This window comes from Scyliorhinus torazame, chromosome 6 (assembly GCF_047496885.1).
Source record: "Scyliorhinus torazame isolate Kashiwa2021f chromosome 6, sScyTor2.1, whole genome shotgun sequence".
Lineage (NCBI taxonomy): Eukaryota > Metazoa > Chordata > Chondrichthyes > Carcharhiniformes > Scyliorhinidae > Scyliorhinus > Scyliorhinus torazame.
This window is the reverse complement of record NC_092712.1, coordinates 313417715-313429874: the sequence shown is the minus strand read 5'-3', so window position 1 is coordinate 313429874 and position 12160 is coordinate 313417715. Positions and strand designations below refer to the sequence as shown.

At 50.4% G+C, this 12160-nt stretch overlaps 1 protein-coding gene across 8 annotated transcripts in view; it reads right to left on the bottom strand.

Annotated features, from left to right (window-relative positions):
- LOC140425604 (copine-4) overlaps positions 1–12160 on the bottom strand; it is a 620467-nt gene that overhangs the window by 242370 nt on the left and 365937 nt on the right. For all 8 annotated transcript variants that reach the window (XM_072510092.1, XM_072510095.1, XM_072510097.1 and 5 more), the window contains 2 exons: positions 10956–11039; positions 2811–2900 (listed from right to left, as the gene is read on the bottom strand). In XM_072510092.1, the coding sequence (XP_072366193.1) occupies positions 2811–2900; positions 10956–11039 (174 nt within the window). The remainder of the gene's footprint in view (positions 1–2810; positions 2901–10955; positions 11040–12160) is intronic.

The following is a 12160-nucleotide window of genomic DNA, read 5'->3' as shown; positions in this document are numbered from 1 at the left end:
ATCGGCCTCCATCGCCCCCTCGGGCAGAATGTAACACACTGGAAACCATTTCTCTTTATTTACTCAATCTAAACTGTTCATGATTTTGAACGCCTCCATCAAATCTCCTCCTGCCTTCTCTGCCCAAAGGAGAACAACTCCATCTTCTCCAGTCTATCCGCATTCTGTAGCTCCTGACCCCCGGAGCTCCAGTAAATCGTTACTCTTTCCTCTCCAAAGCCTTCACAAGCTCAAAATTGAAGTGGGCTTTTCTGTGGCTCTTTCAGTAAAGAGGGCTGGGGCAGGGCAGAGAGGGCGTGGGGGTGGGGGGGGGGCCTCCATTGAGGGCCGTTGGCAATGAGTGCCTACCCTAGTCGACTGGGAAGGAGGCCTTGTTCTGGGAGGCTGCAAATGTGAGCAGTCACCTGTCATGAGAGCTTGAGGATCATGAGGCAGTGGGGGCTCAGGAAAGAGCATGTAGAGTTTGGAAGAATGGGAGGTATTCTGACTAAAACAGAGATGATTCTGTGGTATGCATTCAACACGCATATGTAAATTGCAGGTGCCTCTGCCCCGTGCCCCAGGCCTACAACACCACAATGCCTCCAATTGTGATTGAATCATAGGGTGGAATAGTTGGCCCTGCCCACAGGTGGAATCGTCCACTACTGCTGGAGTCAATGGATTTTTTTCAGGATTGCCGCGGCCGCCAAAGCAGGACCCTGCCGCCAAGGGGCCAGAAAATCCCAGCCATACTGTACACAAGGAGGACATTCGGCCTATCATAACTATTCTAATTAGGAGCATGAATGAACCATACAACTCTTCAAACCTGGGGCGGGATTCTCCAACTCCCCGCCGGGTCGGAGAATCGCCGTGGGGGTGGCGTGAATCCCGCCCCCGCCGGCCGCCGAATTCTCCAGACCCGGAGATTCGACGGGGGCGGGAATCGCGCCACGCCGGTCGGCGGGGCCCCCCCCCCCCGGCGATTCTCCAGCCCGCGATGGGCCGAAGTCCCTCTGTTGCTATGCCAGTCCCGCTGGCGTGAATTAAACCACCTCCCGATCGCCTCCGCGATGGCCGCGAGGAGGTGACCAACCCCCCTGCGCATGCACAGGGATGACGTCAGCAGCCGCTGACGCTCCAGCGCATGCGCGGACTTCCGCCAGCCGGCGGAGTCCCTTCGGCCCCGGCTGGCGTGGCACCAAAGGCCTTCCACGCCAGCCGGTGGGACGGCAACCGCTCCGGCGCGGGCCCAGCCCCTAAAGGTGAGGGCTTGGCCCCTAAATGTGCGGAGAAATCCGCACCTTTGGGGCGGCCCGGCGCTGGAGTGGTTCCCGCCACTCCATCCCGCTGGGACCCCCCCGCCCCGCCGGGTAGGGGAGAATCCCGCCCCTGTTCTGCCATTCCCCTCAACTCCATTTTCCCGCCTGTTCCCCGTATTCTGAGCTGGTTTAGCACAGTGGGCTAAACAGCTGGCTTGTAATGCGGAACTAGGCCAGCAGCGCGGGTTCAGTTCCCCTACCGGCCTCACCTAACAGGCGCCGGAATGTGGCGACTAGGGGCTTTTCACAGTAACTTCATTGAAGTCTACTTGTGACAATAAGTGATTTTCATTCATTTCATATTCTTTCATTCCCTTAGAGTTCAAAGATCTACGTTTCTCAGCCATGAATGTACTGAATGTCTGAGTCAGCTCTCTGGTGTACAGATCTCTGAGTGAAGAAACCTCCCCTCATTTCAGTCTCATAATCTTGTGGTTGTTATTCCTCTTATTCTAGATTGTGCGGTCAGGAAGAAAGATCCTCTCAGCATCTCACCTGTCAAGTCCTCTATAGACACACACTAATCACAAATACACAGTAATAATGCGCACACACACTAACTATAATTATACACACTAACGAACATACCATAATACACACTAACAATCCTGTATAATCCTAAAACCTGCTTCCAAATGGAACCTAACAGGTTGTGAGGCATCATGGGGTTTTTGGCCAACCAGCTTGGCCACATATATAAACCCTTAGTTCCCACGGGCCTACACTGAAAAGGATTTTTCTGCAAGACAACCTTTATCAGCAGCTGCCCTTGCGGAATGCTGCTTGTAACACAGATGCAGGTAAGATAGCCCTACTCCACGGGTATCCCGAGGACCCAAGGACATTTGAGAAGGGAGGATTCCAACCCAACATTGAGCAGCCCTGCGCTGCCTGGCCACCAATGCTTGTTATGGAAATTTGTCCAGCCGACATAGGCTGTGTAACTGTACAAATGTTTATGATTCCTCATGTCCAGCGAACAGACACTTGGTATTCCCAGCAGACTGCACCCCGCTGGCGTAATAAACTGTTTGCCGTTGAAGAATACCCGAGTGTCAAGTGATTCTTCTGGATTCCTTCCCACTAACAGTGTCAAGCCAACCCAATCAACAATTTACCCTTAAATAATAAAGGGTCCTCAGATAAAGACGAGGCCATCTCAAACAGCTTGGAACCTTTTAAACATGGACAAACATTCAACATATTTATATGAAGTGATTTGCAGAGTCCACACTATACAGTTACAATTAAATGACCATTAAAAGCTGAGGATTAGTTGCACTTAGTTGGTAGTCATTAAATGAGTTCCTTCAAGTAAAGCTCGTGACCTGAAGACATTAAAGCCCTATTCCAGGTGCCTCTTACTTACAAGATACAATCTCCCTTAAATCATTGAACGTTGACACGACACATTAAGCTTATTAAAAAATGTATTTTATCAGAAATCCAACTTGATGTCGACCCCAGAACTGAAATGCGAGAAGATATTCATCTTGTTGAGCTTACTTTTAGTTTCCGATCGTGATCTCCGCTGCAGAGGGAATTTACGGAGACTTTAAATGATTTCCACATTGGATTTAGATTGTTCATGATGACCTATGGAAGCAGAGATGAGAGACGTTAGATATTTCTGTCAATACATATTACAAACAGAATAGACTGTCGAGCTTCAGTACTCCAGCCGTACAACCACAATTTGTCTCTGGGGTAGCAGAATAAGTAGAAAGACCTGGGGCGCGATTCTCCACTCCCACGCCGGTTGGGAGAATCGCCTGGGCCGCCAAAATTTCCGGGGGCGCCGGTCCGATGCCCTCCCGCGATTCTCCCAAGAGGCGGGAACGGCCCCGTCGAGTTTCGCGGGCCGCAGGCCGGAGAATCGCCGGAGACACCGAAAATGGCGATTCTCTGGCACCTCCGCTATTCTGAGGCCCGGATGGGCCGGGCGGCCAGGCCAAAACGGCGGGTTCCCCCCGGCGCCGTCCACACCTGGTCGCTGCAGTCGTGGATGGTGCGTGAACGCTGGGGGGGGCGGCCTGTGGGGGGGGCGAGGGGGGATCCTGCACCGGGCTTTACCTGGAATGTGGGGTGGCCCGCGATCGGTGCCCATCGATCGTCGGGCTATCCTCTCTGAAGGAGGACCTCCTTCCTTCCGCGGCCCCGCAAGATCCGTCCCCCATCTTCTTGCGGGGCGGATTTGGACAGGACGGCAACCACACAGGCGTGGGTTGGCGCCGGCCAACCCGTGCATGCGTGGATGACGTCCGTTATGCGGCGCAGGCCGCGTCATCTATGCGGCGCCGCTTTTACGCGGGCGACAAGGCCTGGCGCGTGTAGACGACGCGGCCCCGACACTGGCCCATTGTCAGGGCCTGAATCGGTCGGGACCGGGGCCATTCCGCGCCGTCGTGAACCTCGACGCCGTTCACGACGGCGCGGCCACTTCGGCGTGGGAGTGGAGAATCCCGCCCATGAAATTTGTAAAGTGCTTTTTAAAAACGCCAGGCTGTCCCAAAGCATTTTATAGACGATTAACTTCTTCTGAAGTGCAATCATTTTTATAATGTAGGAGGAGATAGGGCAGCTATTTACAAACAGCAATGACCAGATAATCTGTTTTATGATGTTGATTTAAAGATAAATATTGGCCAGGATATGGGGGGGGAGAACTCCCTTTAAATTGGTGCCAAGGAAGTTTTTACATCTACCAGGAGGGGGCAGACAAGACCTCAGTTTCACATCGCATCTGAAAGACAGCAGTTGCAGCAGTGCAGCACCCCCTCAGTACTGCAATGGCGTATCAGCCTGGATCATTACGCTCAAACCTTGGGCTGGAACCTGAACCCAGAACCGTCTGATTCAGAGGCGGCAGTGACCAACTGAACTGTGATCAGCTGGATTGCCGAGGTGAACAAATGTTTATGTTTGTGATAGACTCCCTGAGTGTGGTGCGCCCTTGTAACCCCTTCTCCCTGATTCACATTCGAACCATTTGAGGTGGAATGGATGGTGACAACTCCCCAACCGCCCTCCTCCCAGATCGTTGAGTGGGGGCGGTGGGGAGCGTGAGGGAAAGGTTAAATAATCATTAAGCTTTGCACCATTCACTGTAACGCTGTCAGATTCCAGTAACCACACATCCATCTGTAAACATTCCCGCAGGACCAGCTCACCACAGGTCAGTGAGAACAACAATCTTGACCTGCAATGTCAGGAGGCTGCTGACAATAATCAGGCAGAGAGGTTGTCCTTCAACCATACTCCTCCAATGATTGTGGGCGGGGGGGGGGGGGGGGGTGGGGGGGGGGAGGGTTCAAATCCCACCACAGCTAATGGAATTCCCAAATTCAATTAATGAAACCTACAACTGAAAACGCTACTCTGAATTGGTCTACGACCAATTGTCATTAACAAAAAAGCACCTGGTTTGGAAGGAAAGCAGATTCCCTGCAGGCCAATGTGGTTGACTCTTAATGGCCCTCTGCAAATAGGGATGGGCAACAGATACTGGCCTTGTCAGCAATGCCCAAACCTCATGAAATCCAACTCAAGAACGTTTACAAGATCATGAGATATAGGAGCAGAATTAGGCCACTCGGCCCATCGAGTCTGCTCCACCATTCAATCATGGCTGATATTTTTCTCATCACCATTCTCCTGCCTTCTCCCCATAACCCCTGATCCCCCTATTAATCAAGAACCTATCTATCTCTATCTTAAAGACAGTGATTTGGCCTCCACAGCCTTCTGCGGCAAAGAGTTCCACAGAGTCACCACCCTCTGGCTGAAGGAATTCCTCCTCATCTCTGTTTTAAAGGATCGTCCCTTCACTCTGAGGTCCCAGCATTTACTACTAGTAGAAACATCTTCTCCACGTCCACTAAGTTTCGATAAGACCCCCCTCATCCTTCTAAACTCCAACGAGTACAGACCCAGAGTCCTCAACCGCTTCTCATACAACAAGCTCTTCATTCCAGGGATCATTCTTGTGAACCTCCTCTGGACCCTTTCCAAGGCCAGCACATCCTTCCTTAGATACGGGGCACAATACTCCAAATGGGGTCTGACCAGAGCCGTATACAGCCTCAGAAGTACATCCCTGCTCTTATATGTCATCACATGAGCAATCATTTTCATCTGTCCAGTGGTTTTTGACTCCGTTACTGATTCTGGTTCATTTCTGATCAGGATTTATATATATATATAGTCACAAACAAATTACTGGTCACCAAAAGCACAAATTTATTTTTCTAATTTAACGTTGATTGCAGAAAATCATGGCCTATGCAATTTTTCAAGCAGATTAGGGCTTCCTGGCTAATGCACACAGAGTAATCTGCAATGCACTAAATATTCTGCACTAACAAGCAAGGTCTGTGTCCAGGTGTTCCCTCACTCCCTATCCTTTCCACTCCTCTCCCAGTAATGCTGGCTTCCGCGGAACAATAGTCCCATAAATACAAACATCTTCCTGTCACACACGAGCAGTTTTTTCACATATGTGAACCTATGTGAGTGCCTACTGTTGTGTTCTGCTTCTTCATGTAGCATAAGCAGCTTCCTTGATGTGCACTCTGACAAAGGAAGGTTCAGACTTGGAGATAGGTTTAACACATTTATTGAACAGTTAACAATTCTCCTACTTGAGTTCGACTCTCTTGCTAATCTTGCTGTACAGTACGAAGTCTTACAACACCAGGTTAAAGTCCAACAGGTTTGTTTCGATGTCACTAGCTTTCGGAGCGCTGCTCCTTCCTCAGGTGAATGAAGAGGTCTGTTCCAGAAACACATATATAGACAAATTCAAAGATGCCAAACAATGCTAGGAATGCGAGCATTAGCAGGTGATTAAATCTTTACAGATCCAGAGATGGGGTAACCCCAGGTTAAAGAGGTGTGAATTGTACCAAGCCAGGACAGTTGGTAGGATTTTGCAGGCCAGATGGTGGGGGATGAATGTAATGCGACATGAATCCCAGGTCCCGGTTGAGGCCGCACTCATGTGTGCGGAACTTGGCTATAAGTTTCTGCTCGGCGATTCTGCGTTGTTGCGGGTCCTGAAGGCCGCCTTGGAGAACACTTACCCGGAGATCAGAGGCTGAATGCCCTTGACTGCTGAAGTGTTCCCCGACTGGAAGGGAACATTCCTGCCTGGTGATTGTTGCGCGATGTCCGTTCATTCGTTGTCGCAGCGTCTGCATGGTCTCGCCAATGTACCACGCTTCGGGACATCCTTTCCTGCAGCGTATGAGGTAGACAACGTTGGCCGAGTCGCACGAGTATGTACCGCGTACCTGGTGGGTGGTGTTCTCACGTGTAATAGTGGTATCCATGTCGATGATCTGGCACGTCTTGCAGAGATTGCCATGGCAGGGTTGTGTGGTGTCGTGGTCACTGTTCTGAAGACTGGGTAGTTTGCTGCAAACAATGGTTCGTTTGAGGTTGCGTGGTTGTTTGAAGGCAAGTAGTGGGGGTGTGGGGATGACCTTGGCAAGATGTTCATCGTCATCAATGACGTGTTGAAGGCTGTGAAGAAGATGACGTAGTTTCTCCGCTCCGGGGAAGTACTGGACGACGAAGGGTATTCTGTCGGTTGTGTCCCATGTTTGTCTTCTGAGGAGGTCGGTCCGGTTTTTCGCTGTGGCGCGTTGGAACTGTCGATCGATGAGTCGAGTGCCATATCCCGTTCGTACGAGGGCATCTTTCAACGTCTGTAGATGTCTGTTACGCTCCTCCTCGTCTGAGCAGATCCTGTGTATACGGAGCGCTTGTCCATAGGGGATGGCTTCTTTAATGTGTTTAGGGTGGAAGCTGGAGAAGTGGAGCATCATGAGGTTATCCGTAGGTTTGCGGTAAAGCCAAGTGCTGAGGTGACCGTCCTTGATGGAGACGAGTGTGTCCAAGAATGCAACTGATTTTGGCGAGTAGTCCATGGTGAGTCTGATGGTTGGATGGAACTTATTAATGTCATTGTGTAGTCGTTTCAGTGATTCTTCGCCGTGGGTCCAAAGGAAAAAAATGTCATCGATGTATCTGGTGTATAACATCGGTTGAAGGTCCTGTGCGGTGAGTAGGTCCTGTTCAAACTTGTGCATGAAGATGTTGGCGTATTGGGGTGCGAATTTGGTCCCCATGGCTGTTCCGTGCGTCTGGATGAAGAACTTGTTGTCGAAGGTGAAGACGTTGTGATCCAGAATGAAGCGGATGAGTTGCAGAATTGTGTCTGGAGATTGGCAGTTGTCGGTGTTGAGTACTGAGGCTGTTGCAGCAATGCCGTCGTCATGGGGGATGCTGGTGTAGAGTGCCGAGACGTCCATTGTGACGAGGAATGTTCCTGGTTCAACTGGTCCATGGGTGCTGAGTTTCTGTAGGAAGTCCGTCGTGTCGCGACAGAAGCTGGGTGTACCTTGTACGATGGGTTTCAAGATGCCCTCGATGTAGCCAGAGAGGTTCTCACACAGGGTCCCATTGCCTGAAACGATAGGGCGGCCTGGTGTGTTGGCCTTATGTATTTTCGGGAGGCAGTAGAGATCTCCAATGCGGGGAGTACGTGGGATGAGAACACGTAGGGTGCTCTGAAGATCTGGATCCAAGGTCTGTGTTCCTTGGTCGGATCTGCGGGTAACTGTCTGTAGTGTTCTTGGTTGTTCAGTTGTCGGTATACAACGGTATACAATCTTGCTGTAGTAACTCAGTCTAACTAACCAGTCTGCTCTAAGCCATGCGGTGGGTGTGATGCTTCCGATCTGCCCCTGTACTTCTCTCTGAGTGTTGCCTGTGGGAAGAGAAAGAGCATGTGTGCCCTGTCCTTTTATATGGGTTGCCCCCTTGTGGTAGTGTCACCTCTGGGTGGCTTGACTGCCCATTGGTCATGTCTTATTCTATGTGTTCATTAGCTGTATGTCTGCATGTCATGATGTCTCTGGTGCTCCCTCTAGTGTTTACTTAGTCTTAGTGTATCTACATTAACCCCTTGTGTATTTACAGTGATGCATATCACCACACCTACAGGCTATAGAACCACTGGGGGATCACAGCAAAACTCAATCCTCAATCCTCTGCACCTCCTATATTCGTAAACAACTATCTTCTATCTGGCATCAATAGTTAATAATCAGGATTGGAGGCATGTCCGTGCTCAAAATCATGAGGGGTCTGGACAAAGTAAAAAGGGGATAATTGTTCCCATCGGCAGATAGGTTCAGAACTAGAGGACACTGATTTAAGTGAATGGCAAAAGAACCAGATGTGCCATGAGAAAAAAGGCTTTGGCGTTGCTGAAAAGAGAGACATGCTGTTAAAGCTTTTCATCTTGCACTCGCCAGGACAGATGCAAGAGTGCCAAATTTCAAAGGGAGCAACAATTGATACTGCATGAGAAAAAGAGTGCTGATTGGTTGGCAGGTTGAGTTTGATTGGACAGGATCATGGACATGGCACCATTATTGTCCTGTTATTGAATTATTGTCCCCTGCACTTTTGTTTAATTCAAATAAGCCACCATGCTTGATCATGGTCCTTTTTCCTGCAGAAGACAGGTCCTTCTGTATAAATATACATAGCTTCTAGTGAGCCTGACTGATGATCTTCAACTTGTTTAGCACGAGGCTGTTTAGCACAGGGAAACTTTTTGAAAGCAGACCAAGGCAGGCCAGAAGCGCGGTTCAATTCCCGTACCAGCCTCCCCGAACAGGCGCCGGAATGTGGCGACTAGGGGCTTTTCACAGTCACTTCATTTGAAGCCTACTTGTGACAATAAGCGATTTTCATTTTTCATTTGTTGTTAATGTAATTCTTTTTCTTAAAATTTAGAGCACCCATTTTTTTTTCCAATTAAGGGGCAATGTTAGTGTGACCAATCCACCTAACCTGCACATATTTGGGTTATGGGGGTGAAATCCACGCAGACCGAGGAGAATGTGCAAACCTCACACAGACAGCGGCCCAGGGCCGGGATCGAACCCGGGTCCTCAGCGCCATAGGCAGCAGTGCTAACCACTGTGCCCGCCCCAAGCAGTGAGTGATTAGGATCTGAGATGCACTGCCTTGAGAGTGCAGTGGAGGCAGCTTCAATCATGGCTTTCAAAAAGTAATTGCCTGTAAAGAAAGAGATTCTGTAACCAGACTTTTTTTTGTCTCTCTTTCTGGTGCATGGTTAAGGAAGGTATAGAAAGTTTACAATTCCCCCAATTGCCGCATTTCAGGCCAGTAGAGAATTTGAGCAATAATCCTGGCACTCCCCCCGACCCCCATGTAGAATATCTCTGCTTCTTATTTTTCTGCTACCTTTTCCAACTATTGATGTTGTGAGAGTAACTAGACACTTTGTCCCGGCTTCTTTCTGCTCATCTCCTCTCTTAGTCCTCACCTTGATCATCAATAAATCCACACACAGTTTAACCGCTACATTTACCCGAAACCTCCTGTCGTCACTGAAAGGGACGGCGGCAGAGTCACTGAAAAGGCCACTCTAATTAAACTAAACTGCCTGCAACTGAGACAGGCTTAATCCCAGAGTGTTTAAAATCCTACCCCATTACTGGCATTTTAAAAAATGGGATGTGGGCAGCATTTATTGCCGCGTCCCTAACTGCCCTTGAACTGGGTGGCTTGCTCGGCCATTTCAGAGGGCAGTTAGGAGTTGACCACATTGCCATGCGTCCGGAGTCACATGTAGCCGAAAGGACACGAACCAGATGGGTTTTTACAACATAAGAAACAATAGCGCCGTGGTCACCATTAGTGAGGCTAGCTTCACATTCCAGGGATATCAATTGAATTTAAATTTCAGAAGTTTTATAAGGCCCCGAAGAGTCCTCACTGAGTTTTTAGAAACAAAATCTTACTTTATTTTACTTTTATAGACAGCTCCAGTAGTCACCTACTGGGTCGTCACTAGTCGGTGCATTACTGGCCGAATCTATTTATACATAGCCAGACATTGTTAGAGGTTCCCCAGCCTCCTTATCGGGGAGCTCGTATTCTGCAAGGTCCACGGGATAGTTAGACATAGAACATACAGTGCAGAAGGAGGCCATTCAGCCCATCGAGTCTGCACCAACCCACCTAAGCCCTCACTTCCACCCCATCCCCATAACCCAATAACCCCTCCCAACCACTAAGGGCAATTTATCATGGCCAATCGGCCTAACCTGCACATCTTTGGACTGTGGGAGGAAACCGGAGCACCCGGAGGAAACCCACGCAGACACGGGGAGAACGTGCAGACTCCGCACAGACAGTGACCCAGCGGGGAACCAAACCTGGGACCCTGGTGCTGTGAAGCCACAGTGCTATCCACTTGTGCTACCTTGCTGCCCTTAATCATCCCTACCCCGTAAGACCCGTGTAGGTTATATTCACCTTAAAGGATCAGTCTAATCACGAGGCGGGTCGAATTTTACATCCCCTCCCGCCCGCAGGATTTTCCAATCCCGCCGAAGTCAATGGACCTTAGAATGGCTTGCTGAATTTTACAACCCTGCCTCCGCCATAAAGGTGCTGTAAACGTCTGCTGGATAAGTGCAGGTCTTCTACTTGAGCTTAAATGAGGAGACAATCTGGGTGACAGGAAGGGCCCTTTATCATTTCCACATCCCTATGAACAGCGTAAGTTTCTGCTTTTACAAACGGCCGGATCAGAAATGAGAGTACCTCTGTTCTGTGTACGAGTTGCTGCGTTCCGTCATCGTTCATCCTGAAGATTTCGAGAAATGGATCTGATTTGCTGAAAAAGTCCTGAAAAAAAAAGGAGTTTCCACTTTATCCCGAGATAACAAGCAGTCAGACCAAATAGGTCACATTTTAATCAGATGCAAACATTGGGAATTTGAATTAGGAACACATAATATTTTACCAGCCGTTTTATTTACTTTGGGCTGAGGCTATCTTTATGCAAATTTATACGTGGTATCTGAAAACCAAAATGATCTGAAATTCGAAATGCAAGTCAGCTATGAGAGCTTAAGATAAAGGGGGCGGGATTCACTCAGCCCGGGGCCAGGCCGGAGAATCTCTGGGACCGGTGCGAATCGCGCCACGCCGCCCCGACGCGATTCTCCGCAGAGCGGAGAATCTGTGTCATTGGCCGGGGGCCGCTCTATGGCCCCCCCCCCCCCCCACACCTCCCCCCCCTCCCCCCCACCGGTGATTCTCGGCTCGGGTTGGGACATGCTCTCAGCCGACGGGACCTTGGCTTCGAAGGGTCAGGGAGCGTCCTGTGGTGGGGGAGGAGGTGTCTGACCCGGGGGGGGGGGGGGGGTGGGGCTCCGATGTGGCCCGGCCCGCGACCGGGGCCTACCGATCGGCGGGCTGGCCTCTCTAGCTGGGGGCCTCCTTTCTTCCGCGCCGGCCCCTGTAGCCCTGCGCCACGCTGTGTCGGGGCCGGCGCGGAGAAGGGAGACGCCGCGAACGCGCGGTTGGTGCCGGTGACACTGCGCATGCGGACCCCGCAGCGCCCAGTTCACACCAGGATCCAGCCCCTCCAGTGCCGTGCTGGCCCCCATGTAGGGGCCAGAATCGCTGAGCCTGAGGCCGTGTTGACGCCGTCGAGAAAGAAACGCGACGGCGTTTCCAACAGCGTCAACACTTAGCCTCAGGATCACAGAATCCCGCCCAGGATTCTCGGCCTGCAGTTGGATTCGGTAAATCTCGTATAGCTTTGACAAAGAGTTATCCAGACTCAAAACGTTCGCTCCCTCCTCTCTCCACAGGCGCTGTCAGACCTGCTGAGATGGTCCAGCATTTTCTGTTTCAGATTCCAGCATCTGCAGTCATTTAAGTTTATCCTCTTATAGCAGAGACTGTGAAGATGGCAGGTTTGGAGTTTCTGACCTTTGCCCCAAGAACCCTGTTCTTCC